Here is a 15000-nt window from a genome sequence, read left to right on the forward strand (position 1 = left end):
CGTATGAAAAGGTCGTCTTCCACATGATAACTGCATTTGGCATGACGAGCCTAACAAGATTTATGACAAAGGGCAAATTCCTTTGCAGTTTCCTCTTATATCAATGTTGTCAATGTGCGTGTTCTGTGCATAAATAATAAAAGCACCCAGTCTTTTCAAATAGAACACCCTGTCACTGATACACAATTACAGATTAAATGTCACCTATATATACAATATACATATATATATTATATATATATATATATATATATATATATATATATATATATATATATATATATATATATATATATATATATATATATATATATATATATATATATATATATATATATATATATATATATATATATATATATATATATATATATATATATATATATATATATATATATATATATATATATGTATATATATATATATATATGTATATATATATATATATATATATATATATATATATATATATATATATATATATATATATATATATATATATATATATATATATATATATATATATATATGTATATATATATATATATATATATATATATATATATATATATATATATTTATATATATATATTATATATACATGAAATTTTTTATCACACCGTGATTTATATACAATCATGAAGCTACAAATGTCGCTTAATATCAAATTCACTCTACCTCGGGAATATCCCCGTGGGGAATTATCACCGAAGGAGAATTTATAAGTGATAAATGGATTGGTACTGCCGGGTCTCGATCCCTCGACACAGATACTTATCCAGCGACTCCAGTCAACAGTCTACCCACTGAGCCATCAAGAGAGGTATAAATTAATGCCGAGTCTGCTGTACTTATTTACCCATCGAGAGCGGGGAAATTATACTTAGCTTCGGCAGTAACCCACCTCCACCATGATAGTTCATTGTTACGTTTGGAACACGCAGCTCTTATTATGAAATTTTTTATCCCACCGGGATCGAGACCCCGCAGTACCAATCCATTTATTACTTATAAATTCCCCTTCTGTGATAATTCCACATTAGGGATTTTCCCAAGGTAGAGTGAATTTGATATTAAGCGACATTTGTAGCTTCATGATTGTATATAAATCACGGTGTGATAAAAAAATTCATAATAAGGGCTGCGTGTTCCAAACGTACCAATGAACTATCATGGTGGAGGTGGGTTAATGCTGAAGCTAAGTATAATTTCCCTGCTCTCAATGGGTAAACAAGTACAGCAGACTCGGCATTAATTTATACCTCTCTTGATGGCTCAGTGGGTAGACCGTCGACTGGAGTCGCTGGATAAGTATCTGTTTTGAGGGATCGAGACCCGGCAGTACCAATCCATTTATCACTTATAAATTCCCCTTTGGTGATAATTCCCCATCGGGGACATTCCCGAGGTAGCGTGAACTTGATATTTAACGACATTTGTAGCTTCAGATAATATATATATATATATATATATATATATATATATATATATATATATATATGTATATGTATATGTGTGTGTGTAACATATGTGTGTGTGTATAACATATCCTATATATAAAGTACATGTTTTTTATATACTTGGAAGTGTATTTGAGTCATTTGAACATTTCTGTAAGTTGGAGAGATGCTGACGATTGCCGACATTCGAGACTGTAAAAGGGACCCTGGGGAGGAGATCGATCTCGCGGCAAGTATGCAGTTAGTTAACGGCAGTGATTTAAGAAAAGCTTAGTTTAATGGTACTGAAATAAGAAACGCTTAGGCAATCGTAGCTGTATCCTTCGAAAAACATTTGGAGGCGACTAGAGAAAAGATTAGTTGGCCGACATCACCGGCTCGAGAGAAGAGATGTTCGCAACCATAAAGAAACCAGTCATTTGAACATTTCTGGGGGTATCTATGTACGATGAATATACCTGTTTGAAGCAAGAATATGTATACTGAAGGACGAAACTCTGTCGTTTCTCAAAGTATGTCATGAACTTCTACTTGTGATTGAAAGAGAGACTTGGGGTGAAAGGATGGAGAGCGCAAGACGAGTTCATTGTAGAGATGGAAGTGTCGTACTCGCTCAAAACTGGGAGAAACCCCCATAGACTTCAGTGCACTCTCGCAACCTCTAGATTTTAGCAACAGCAAGACTCAGCAGCTTATCTTAATGGTACTGAAATAAGAAACTGTAAGTGATGATATAGAATTGGAACTCGTATTCTTATTTTGCCAAAAACATTTGTGAAAGCGACTAGAGAAAAGATTAGTTGGCAACTCACATCACCACTCGTCCACTGCTACCTTGATTGGTAACCTATTAAATACACACACACACACACAAACCAGCCACATTCGTGACAGATTGGCGACTGGGGGTATCTATGTATATGAATATACCTGTTTATATAGAATATATATACTGAAGGACGAAACTCTGTCGTTTCTCAAAGTATATAGAAATCATGAACTTCAATCACTGTGGAACAGAAATGATTGAAAATCGAACCCAGACTTGGGTGTGAGCAAGGATGGGCCATACAAGTCTAAAGAGTTGGAACCTGAGAGCAACTGCACCCAAGTTACCTGGGCAAAACTGCTTGCATACCCCATAGTTTTCCCAACTTCCTGACTCAGCAATGACCCAATAGACAACATTTCATTCGAATTATCCCTTCTGAGTGAATAAGATAGAAATCATCAACACACAATCACGTGTGGAACAGAAATAAATTTCTGACTCACGTCGGGATCGAACCCAGGTCTCTCAGGTGGAAAGCAAGGGCGTTACCCACTGGGCCATACAAGTCTAAAAGAAGTTGGAACCTGAGAGCAACTGCACCCAAGGAATTACCTGGGCAAGCTAACTGCTTGCATACCAGCGAGTTTTCCCCAACTTCCCGACTCAGCAATGACCCAATAGACAACATTTCATTCAGATTATCCCTTCTGAGTGAATAAGATAGAAATCATCAACAGACAATCACGTGTGGAACAGAAATAAATTTCTGACTCACGTCGGGATCGAACCCAGGTCTCTCAGGTGGAAAGCAAGGGCGTTACCCACTGGGCCATACAAGTCTAAAAGAAGTTGGAACCTGAGAGCAACTGCACCCAAGGAATTACCTGGGCAAGCTAACTGCTTGCATACCAGCGAAGTTTTCCCCAACTTCCCGACTCAGCAATGACCCAATAGACAACATTTCATTCCGAATTATCCCTTCTGAGTGAATAAGATAGAAATCATCAACACACAATCACGTGTGGAACAGAAATAAATTTCTGACTCACGTCGGGATCGAAACAGGTCTCTCAGGTGGAAAGCAAGGGCGTTACCCACTGGGCCATACAAGTCTAAAAGAAGTTGGAACCTGAGAGCAACTGCACCCAAGGAATTACCTGGGCAAGCTAACTGCTTGCATACCAGCGAGTTTTCCCCAACTTCCTGACTCAGCAATGACCCAATAGACAACATTTCATTCGAATTATCCCTTCTGAGTGAATAAGATAGAAATCATCAACACACAATCACGTGTGGAACAGAAATAAATTTCTGACTCACGTCGGGATCGACCCAGGTCTCTCAGGTGGAAAGCAAGGGCGTTACCCACTGGGCCATACAAGTCTAAAAGAAGTTGGAACCTGAGAGCAACTGCACCCAAGGAATTACCTGGGCAAGCTAACTGCTTGCATACCAGCGAAGTTTTCCCCAACTTCCCGACTCAGCAATGACCCAATAGACAACATTTCATTCGAATTATCCCTTCTGAGTGAATAAGATAGAACTCATCAACACACAATCACGTGTGGAACAGAAATAAATTTCTGACTCACGTCGGGATCAACCCAGGTCTCTCAGGTGGAAAGCAAGGGCGTTACCCACTGGGCCATACAAGTCTAAAAGAAGTTGGAACCTGAGAGCAACTGCACCTAAGGAATTACCTGGGCAAGCTAACTGCTTGCATACCAGCGAGTTTTCCCCAACTTCCCGACTCAGCAATGACCCAATAGACAACATTTCATTCGAATTATCCCTTCTGAGTGAATAAGATAGAAATCATCAACACACAATCACGTGTGGAACAGAAATAAATTTCTGACTCACGTCGGGATCGAACCCAGGTCTCTCAGGTGGAAAGCAAGGGCGTTACCCACTGGGCCATACAAGTCTAAAAGAAGTTGGAACCTGAGGGCAACTGCACCCAAGGAATTACCTGGGCAAGCTAACTGCTTGCATACCAGCGAGTTTTCCCCAACTTCCCGACTCAGCAATGACCCAATAGACAACATTTCATTCGAATTATCCCTTCTGAGTGAATAAGATAGAAATCATCAACACACAATCACGTGTGGAACAGAAATAAATTTCTGACTCACGTCGGGATCGAACCCAGGTCTCTCAGGTGGAAAGCAAGGGCGTTACCCACTGGGCCATACAAGTCTAAAAAGTTGGAACCTGAGAGCAACTGCACCCAAGGAATTACCTGGGCAAGCTAACTGCTTGCATACCAGCGAGTTTTCCCCAACTTCCCGACTCAGCAATGACCCAATAGACAACATTTCATTCGAATTATCCCTTCTGAGTGAATAAGATAGAAATCATCAACACACAATCAAGTGTGGAACAGAAATAAATTTCTGACTCACGTCGGGATCGAACCCAGGTCTCTCAGGTGGAAAGCAAGGGCGTTACCCACTGGGCCATACAAGTCTAAAAGAAGTTGGAACCTGAGAGCAACTGCACCCAAGGAATTACCTGTGTGTTGATGATTTCTATCTTATTCACTCAGAAGGGATAATTCGAATGAAATGTTGTCTATTGGGTCATTGCTGAGTCGGGAAGTTGGGGAAAACTCGCTGGTATGCAAGCAGTTAGCTTGCCCAGGTAATTCCTTGGGTACAGTTGCTCTCAGGTTCCAACTTCTTTAGACTTGTATGGCCCAGTGGGTAACGCCCTGCTTTCCACCTGAGAGACCTTGGTTCGATCCCGACGTGAGTCAGAAATTTATTTCTGTTCCACACGTGATTGTGTGTTGATGATTTCATCTTATTCTACTCAGAAGGGATAATTCGAATGAAATGTTGTCTATTGGGTCATTGCTGAGTCGGGAAGTTCTAAAATGCAAGCAGTTAGCTTGCCCAGGTAATTCCTGGGTGCAGTTGCCTCAGGTTCCAACTTTTTAGACTTGTATGGCCCAGTGGGTAACGCCTTGCTTTCCACCTGAGAGACCTGGGTTCGATCCCGACGAGTCAGAAATTATTTCTGTTCCACACGTGATTGTGTGTTGATGATTTCTATCTTATTCACTCAGAAGGGATAATTCGAATGAAATGTTGTCTATTGGGTCATTGCTGAGTCGGGAAGTTGGGGAAAACTTCGCTGGTATGCAAGCAGTTAGCTGCCCAGGTAATTCAGTTGCTCTCAGGTTCCAACTTTTTTAGACTTGTATGGCCCAGTGGGTAACGCCCTTGCTTTCCACCTGAGAGACCGGTTCGATCCCGACGAGTCAGAAATTTATTTCCCACACGTGATTGTGTGTTGATGATTTCTATCTTATTCACCAGAAGGGATAATTGGAATGAAATGTTGTCTATTGGGTCATTGCTGAGTCGGGAAGTTGGGGAAAACTGGGTATGCAAGCAGTTAGCTTGCCCAGGTAATTCCTGGTGCAGTTGCTTCAGGTTCCAACTTCTTTTAGACTTGTATGGCCCAGTGGGTAACGCCCCTGCTTTCCACCTGAGAGACCTGGTTCGATCCCGACGAGTCAGAAATTTATTTCTGTTCCACACGTGATTGTGTGTTGATGATTTCTATCTTATTCACCAGAAGGGATAATTCGAATGAAATGTTGTCTATTGGGTCATTGCTGAGTCGGGAAGTTGGGGAAAACTGGCAGGTTAGCTTGCCCAGGTAATTCCTGGGCAGTTTCCAACTTCTTTTAGACTTGTATGGCCCAGTGGGTAACGCCTTGCTTTCCACCTGAGAGACCTGGGTTCGATCCCGACGTGAGTCAGAAATTTATTTCTGTTCCACACGTGATTGTGTGTTGATGATTTCATCTTATTCACTCAGAAGGGATAATTGAATGAAATGTTGTCTATTGGGTCATTGCTGAGTCGGGAAGTTGGGGAAAAACTGCTGGTATGCAAGCAGTTAGCTTGCCCAGGTAATTCCTGGGTGCAGTTGCTCTCAGGTTCCAACTTCTTTTAGACTTGTATGGCCCAGTGGGTAACGCCCTTGCTTTCCACCTGAGAGACCTGGGTCGATCCCGACGAGTCAGAAATTTATTTCTGTTCCACACGTGATTGTGTGTTGATGATTTCATCTTATTCACTCAGAAGGGATAATTCAATGAAATGTTGTCTATTGGGTCATTGCTGAGTCGGGAAGTTGGGAAAACTCGCTGGTATGCAAGCAGTTAGCTTGCCCAGGTATTCCTTGGGTGCAGTTGCTCTCAGGTTCCAACTTCTTTTAGACTTGTATGGCCCAGTGGGTAACGCCCTTGCTTTCCACCTGAGAGACCTGGTTCGATCCCGACGTGAGTCAGAAATTTATATATTCCATACGTGATTGTGTGTTGATGATTTATATATTCATATAAGGGATAATTCGAATGAAATGTTGTCTATTGTCATTGCTGAGTCTATTGGGGAAAACTATGGTATGCAAGCAGTGATTCCCATAATTCAATCAGTTGCTCTCAGGTTCCAACTTTTTAATATTATGGCCCATTAACGCCCTTGCTTTCCACCTGAGAGACCTGGGTGATCCCGACGTGAGTCAGAAATTTATATATATATATATTTATATATATTATATATATATATATATGTATATATATTTATATATATATTGACTATTTATCAAGTCACCGTGATTCATATACCTGCTACAAACGGCTTTTCTACCTCGGAAGTGATATATTTTATATATGGAAGGGGGACTTATTAGGAAATATTGTTCCATACTAAAATATTTCGGTGGACTTATTATCAACTAAAATAACATATATGAAAATATATTACTTAGGTAGTGAATTGGATATTAAAGGACGTTTTATTTTCTGATATATATATATATATATATATATATATATATATATATATATATATATATATATATATGTGTGTGTGTGTGTGTGTGTGTGTGTGTATCTGTGTGTCTGTGTGTATGCATGTACTTAAGTATTTCTTTTCTTTCTGTATTTCTTGTTATCTTCTTTTATTTCTTGTAATGAACGGCATATTCTTTTGAATTTTGAATTTCAAGTCAATGGCCCCTGCAGGCTTCTAGTACAGGGGTAATATTGTTCCATAATAATATATTTCATCTTCTGAACTATATATATATATATATATATATATATATATATATATATATATATATATATATATATATATATATATATATATATATATATACATACACACACACACACACACCACACACACACACACACACACACACACACACACACATATATATATATATATATATATATATATATATATATATATATATATATATATATATATATATATATATATATATATACAGTATATATACGGAAATCAGCACTCAAAAAATTTTGCTACTGAATTACGTGCAAAAATCAAACTAAATGTTCTGTTCTGTGCTCACATCTCAAAAATAAAATAAACATGGAAGACAATATACAAAAAAATGTGGGGTTTTTTTTTGAGAACCGCATATCTAGTAGAACTTTCAAAGACACCGACAGCAAGCTAATTGCTTGATAGTTTTAAAAGGACCTACCTTGCATAATAAATTAATTTTTCTGTACTTCGAGTAGCCCTTGATATAAAATAAAATTACTCTGGGTAGGACTCGTGACCAAGTTATTTCTTCACGGGTCGCATAACTAGCAACAAACTTGCCTGATCTTCCTGATACCTTCCTGTATCGTCCTGATACCTACATGTGTATTCATGATATCTACCACTAACTTCATGAAGCCTAGCTGGCTCTTCCTGATACCTATGTGTATCTTCTTGATATCTACCTTCATTTTCCTAATACCTCCGTGTATCTTCTTGTTATCTGCCTGTACCTTGTGATACCTACATGTATCCTCTTGATCCATACCTTTATCTTCCTGATACCTACGTGTATTTTCTTGGTACCTACCTTTATCTTCCTGATACCTATGGGTATCTTCTTGATATCTGCATGTATCTTCCTAATACCTACGTTTATCCTCTTGATACCTGCCTTTATCTTCTTGATATATATGAAAGCTGCCGCTCACCTCTTTCTTGATAGCTACCTTTGTCTTCCTGAAATCTACGTTTATCTTCTTGATATCTACCTGCATATTCCTGATACCTACATGTATCTTCTGGATACCTACTTGTTTCTTCCTGATTTCTACTTGTATCTTCTTGATAACTGTCTTTATATTCCTGATACCTACATGTCTCTTCGTGGTACCTACCTTTATCCTCTTGATAACTACCTTTATTTTCCTGATACCTATGTGTATTTTCTTTATATATACCTATATTTTCTTAATACCTACATATATCTTTTTTTTATATCTGCCTGTATCTTCCTGATACCTATGTGTATCTTCTTGATACCTACCTTTATCTTCCTGATACTGGCGTGTATATCTTAATTCCTACTTGTATCTTCCTGCTCCATACCCGTCTCTTCTTGATACCCACCTTAGTCTTCCTGACACCTCATGTATCTTCTGAACACTTACCTGTATCCTTTTGATGCCTTCCTATATCTTCCTCATACCTACCTGTCTCTTCTTGATACCCACCTTTATGTTCCTGATACCTATGTGTATCTTCTGGATACTTACCAATATTTTCTTGATACCTACCTGTATCATCTTGATACCTGCCTGCATCTTCCTGATACCTACGTGAATCTTCTGAATACTTATCTGTATCTTCTTGTTACCTACATATATCTTCTTCAAACCTACCTTTATCTTCCTGATACCTACCTGTATCTTCTTGATACCTACCTGCATCTTCCTGATACCTACGTGAATCTTCTGAATACTTATCTGTATCTTCTTGTTACCTACATGTATCTTCTTCAAACCTACCTTTATCTTCCTGATACCTATTCGAATCTTCTGATATTTACCTGTGTCTTCCTGATACCTATCTGTATCTTCTCCAGACCTACCTGTATCGACGTCAGGCGATAAAGCAAATTGTCTTCCAGATCCTTCATGCGTCGCTTGTTTTCCATTACTTCTTCGATGAGTTCTACTCGCTCCTGTTCTAAGTCGCACTTCTCCATTCCAATAACACGTCCTAAGACGAAAAGAGAAAGTGGACCGATTTATTAGATACCAGTTTTGATCTTCAGTATCATTATAGTCAGTATATTGTATATGAAATGATCTCATGATTGCAATATATCTGATATATACCCAGTAACTGATCCTCTAGACCATGGACTGTTACTGTGAAGTCGATAATAGCTGTCTTGGCCGACACTTCTGGAGTATAAGCAGGATTGGCGAGCTTCGTGGTGATGTAGAGCATGAATCCAGGCATAATATCACACTCTTTATCACCGACAAGAACCTTGAAAGTTGAAAGTTCATTTTTACCTTCCATACAATTCCAACCATTTGAAATATAATGTTATACCTCTGAAAATTATTGTCTCGACCACGGTTTCATTTAGCCATTAGAGTCTAGTTCTTAAAGTGACAACCAGCAAGTCGTCCGAAAACAGATCACCTGTGGGATATCTAAAACACTCATTTCCAAATTTCTAGGTGGGAAACTAGACCTGAATGTGAAAACAAAGGAAATGCCATAACTGAATTTAATAGTATAAACTTGTAAATGATGCTAAATAAAAAAAAAACCCTCGTTTGACTGTTATGGTTTAGTATAGTTATGTTATACTCTTTTGCCATAAAAACCAAGGCTGTATATTAAAAATCATTACCTTTAAGATGGATCCTGATTTGATAAAATTTTTCTCCAGTAAATTATCTAAGATTGGGTCTAGTTCCTCTTCGACATCTTCGATAAGCATTGGGCGTCCGAGGGAAAGCGAATCTTCCAGATGAGTACGGAAATATTTGTGGTTGAGGGAGCTTATCTATGTGAATGAGAAAGAATAAAAATCATTCCAGTTTCACCATTGGTTCCACTATCACTACTATTCTTACTGATACTTGTTTTACCGTAACTACCTCTATTCTGTTATTATTTGTACTAATATATTATTTGTACTAATATCTAATAATAATATTTTGGAGGAAAGCTTCACGAGTTAGTAGGCAACTTGTTAAACAAACAGAGAGAGAGAGAGAGAGAGAGAGAGAGCTCTTTTGTTCTTTGCTACACGATCCATACGACGCCAATGGTGGCGCTATTTTTTCTTTTATTTACCGTTAGGTATTACCTATGCACGAGTCCTAATGTTAGGATCACTCCTTAATAAAATAAATCTGTAGGTAAAAAGCAAATAAATTTCAGAAATGTAATTTTTTTATAAAATTATCACCTAAGTATAATAAACTTTGTCGCAAATATTTTCATTATCTAAATAGTCAGAGTATATAATGAATATATTATGTTTAAAGGGGAATCTTATAGTGGGGCAGATAACAGAAAAATCGTGCAAATGATGATACAAGCATCAAATTTGGCACAAGTGTCCTCCATGGTATACTAACCAAATCTGCCCGATTGGCCAATTGAAAATCCAAGATGGCGACCATTTTCAAGATGGCCGCCAAAATAACCACCCAAAGTAGATGTTTTGCTTAGAAACATTTGTAGTTGTCTGATTTGCATGATCTAAGTGTGGATTCCTGAGTTTTGAAGACTGCTGAACTATATTTTCCTGTTTAAAAAGCACTCGGAGACATTTTTATCAAGATGACCACCAAGATGTTTGTCTTTCTTTACATAAGATTTGTCCCAGCTAGTACATTTTCAAAGTTATGCATACCATGCTACTGTTTCTCGATCTGCTACTGTTCACATATGCAGTTGCAGGGAAGCTCTGCCTGAGAGCACTTGCATCTCCCTTTGCAAACCTTCTTACAGGAGCACTTTGTCAATTCTTGACAGCTTGCTGCAATTGGTGGTAGTGTTGCCCAATGTATCTGCCATGCTTCTCCTTTCTGTGTCCACCCCCATTCAGCTGGGCTGCTCATGTGTGGATTACAGTGGCTTGCCTGGCCCCAGATGATCCCAGCCTGGTAGGCTGCACGCTTTGCACATTCCCTGAGGGCTGTCTGTGTTGGTGGAATTGAATTGTAGGCCTTTGCTTGCAGGCAAACAGATCTAGTCTTGCTTCGTCTATACCAGTGGCTGCGCTTGATCTGTCGTATATGAGGACAACGAATCTTTCCAGCCTCTGCATGTCAAGATCATGAGTCAATTGTGGATGCTGGCTGAGATTGATGAATGTTTCAGTAATATCATCAAATACATTCCAAGTCTGCCATGCAGATTTCTTCGCTTTCCCACAGAAGGCAGACACAATGTCACATCCAGTAAATGCATGAAAGTAGGGGATCCCTCTAGCTTTCTTAAGCTCAATTGCAGAAACTACCTCATGGACTGGAATCCACCGCATATGGGCTCCTTGGCCAAAGGCAATCCACATTTCCTGAAGACCTAGTTTCTGGAAGGATGGCAGTACGGATATTGCTATGACTAGCACGTCTGTGTCATTAGCCTTGATGATTATACACTTGCTCCCATCAGTCGTTGCATCCCTAGCGTAGAAGTTGTGATATAGCAAAGTCTGATTTCGACACTCCATGATGGAGTTGGGACTTGATGTCTGCACCATGTTCGATCATGCATTCAAACTGAAGCAGTGATAGTGGCACAGCCAGTTCTAAATCTTTGTCATGAAAATATCTGTAGAAATTCGACTTCTGATGGAGCATGCCTTGTCTTATTATCCCAGCGGCTTTTGCTAGATGGATCGTTTCACCATAACGGGATGCTTCTGATAGGATTGAACCTACATCAGTTTCTACAGCCAACAGAACTTCTTGTCCTTGGCAATTAGCTTGCAGCTGTGGAATGTGCAAAAGCAGCTGATCCTTGAGTCAAGTAGGATGAACATCAGGCGAGTCAACGCCAAGCTGTTCCAGCCTCTGCTTGTAAAGCTTGGCCAAATCAGCAAGCTTGAAAATCTGTGGCCTCTCACTGGCATTTTTCATCTCGCAGATGTAGGTGACTAGTTCAGAGAAAGCAATTGGATATGCATCCTTCCAGTGTTCCTGTGCTTTTTCTTGCTCCCGCACCTTTAGGTATGCCCATTCTCGGTTATGCAATGCCACCAAACAGCACCGTGTGATATTTCACCTCATGGGCTACAACATCTCCTGCACTTAGTTTGGCGAGAAGTTTTGTATCACTGAGTGTTTTGGCACATTCATTTATTCTCCTATTCACCTGCATGGTCATTGCTTCTCTAAGCTCCCCTCCTTCAGTTTTGCAGAAGAAGCATTCTTTTGTTTTAGTTTCTTGGAGCTTTCGTGGAATCTTACTTCTACTGCCCTCATCACTAGTATCCCTACATGACTTGTTCTTTTTCAGCTCGGTGTAACTTTGTATTGTTGAACAGAAGCCTGCAACTCTCATGATATTGTGCCTTATTTTCTCTCAACGTTTCCTCTATCCCAGAACCTTCAAGTCTTGCAGGGTCTAGCTTGATTGGTAGTGCATTGAGTGAGTGAAACAGAGGAATATTCTTTGCCAGGTTCGTATATCCATCATCCCCTCTTCTGGCAGGATTGGCCTGGAGAGATTTTAGATCTTCTTTCTTGACCTCCTGACATAGGCAACACTTGGTCCAGTCTGTTTTCCATGATCGTCCAGTAGAGTTTGCATCCATGATTACGGTGATGTTCAGGGTGGAGGGTTTATCCTTTTACCACCCTGTACATGTAATAGTATAACAGGGCTCTTATGTCCTGCAATATATAATAGGCGCTTTCCTGTATGGGATACAACTAGGTTCTTGCACTGTGCCATGCACCTAGTCCAATCGTTCATCCAGTGTCATAAGTCCCGTGCGATCTGTGCATCATCCAGATAACCAAAACCCTGTTATCCTTGGTTCGGCTCTCCCGTGCTGGCATGTCCTGTCTATTCAGGTGTGGCTGCCTAACTGATTTGGCGTTGATTAGGCAGCATTTGGGATACTAGTAGGTTGTTGCAGTATGATGCCAATATAAATTTCCTACTTAGCTGACACTGAACCCCATGCTGAGTTTCACAGCAGTGATGTCACCAATGTGCCTTGGTAGTGCCCAACAATCACTCCTTTAATACAGTGCCTTAACCATGTTATAAACTAGAAAATATACATCAGAAGGTTTAAAAACATAGGAATCCACACTAAGATCATGCAGTTCGTACAACTACAAATATTTCTAAGCAAAACATCAACTTTGGGTGGTTATTTTGGCAGCCATCTTGAAAAATGGCCGCCATTTTGTATTTTCAACTGGTCAACCGGGCAGATTTGATTAGTATCCTTGAGAACAATTGCGCTAAATTTGATGCTTGTATCATCATTTGCATGATTCTTCTAAAAAATTACTTTTATCTGCCCGACTATTATGATATTCAACAAAAAACGTTCTTGCAGTAGTGTAGATTCGTAGAAGTGGTGAAAGAGTGACGCTTTTCTAAGGAAAGACTAAGCATGACGTCAGTTGAAAATAAATTGAAATCGATTATATATATATATATATATATATATATATATATATATATATATATATATATATATATATATATATATATATATATATATATATATATATATATATATATATATATATTCAATGGCATTGTTTGCAGAAACTATCTTCTTGTCAAGAATCTGAATCAGCCTATACTTCTTTTTCTTTTCTGGCAAGCCTCTTAGGAATAAGGGAATGTCATTTATTTATTTATTTATTTATTTTTAGTCGACGGACTGTTTCCCCACCTCTTTCGGCCGGCTTTCAGGACTGGATTATAAATCGACATACACGGTTTTTATTACTGTATGCGGACATTTGAATTTCAAGCATGACGTCATTGGCGTGCTGAATTTCTATTGGTCAGCGAGTCACATTTTCTCACTGGCCACCTGGGCGGTAGCATGGGCACTCCTGCACTCCGTAAATTGTGCGCCATGCTAAAGCTTGCGTCCAAGGGTGTGGGCAAGGGCGTGATACCCATCTCTGACTGATATTCTTGATTTGCTCTGTTGTTGGTAGTCATGAGCTGTGGTGTTTTGTTGCTTGTGCCTCCCTTTGGAATTTCACGGATACCCTGTGGTTTCCTTGAAGAAGGGAGGATGAAGAAAGTATTCCTCTTTATATTTAACACAGGCCGTTGTTGATTTATACTCACAGCTTCTGCTAATTGCAACTGGACTTCTTTATGCATGATCTCTGTGCTTTCTAATAATTCTTCTAGTGTCGGCTTACTGTCATGGTTGTCTGCATAGTGTTGAATACAGACTTCATCCTCCCTTCTTTAAGGAAACCACAGGGTATCTGTGAGAATTCAAAGGGAGAAACGAGCGGCAAAACACCCCTGAGCACGACTGCCGACAACAGAGCAAATCCAAACTATGGGCCAGAGATGGTAATCACGCCCTTGCCAGACTCTTGAATGACAGCTTTAGTATGGATGCATCCTACAGAGTGCAAGGAATGCCCATACTGCCACCCAGACAGCAACCTTGAGAATGTGATCCACTGACCAATAGAAATTCAGCACCCCAATGATGCGATGTTTGAAATTTAAATGTCTCATGCAGTAATAAACTGTATGTCAATTTATAATCCATTCCTGATGAAGTTGCCCGAGAGAGGTGGGGAAACGGTCCGTCGTCTAGAAACAAGAAAAAATAAATGAAAAGAATCCCTAATGATTTTTCTTTATGCCTAAGAAGCTTGCCAGAAGACAAAAAAAAAGTATATATTGACTTCAATCAGAATTGCAAAAGAGAGAACATATGCCCCAAATAGCA

At 39.1% G+C, this 15000-nt stretch overlaps 1 protein-coding gene across 1 annotated transcript in view; it reads right to left on the reverse strand.

The window, feature by feature from the left end:
* Positions 1-15000, reverse strand: part of LOC136832859 (dynein axonemal heavy chain 5-like) — a 401416-nt gene that overhangs the window by 96823 nt on the left and 289593 nt on the right. The window contains 3 exon segments of the mRNA XM_067094521.1: positions 9160-9290; positions 9410-9566; positions 9940-10095. Of these exon segments, the coding sequence (XP_066950622.1) occupies positions 9160-9290; positions 9410-9566; positions 9940-10095 (444 nt within the window).

This window comes from Macrobrachium rosenbergii, chromosome 50, assembly GCF_040412425.1.
Source record: "Macrobrachium rosenbergii isolate ZJJX-2024 chromosome 50, ASM4041242v1, whole genome shotgun sequence".
In the NCBI taxonomy this organism is placed as follows: domain Eukaryota; kingdom Metazoa; phylum Arthropoda; class Malacostraca; order Decapoda; family Palaemonidae; genus Macrobrachium; species Macrobrachium rosenbergii.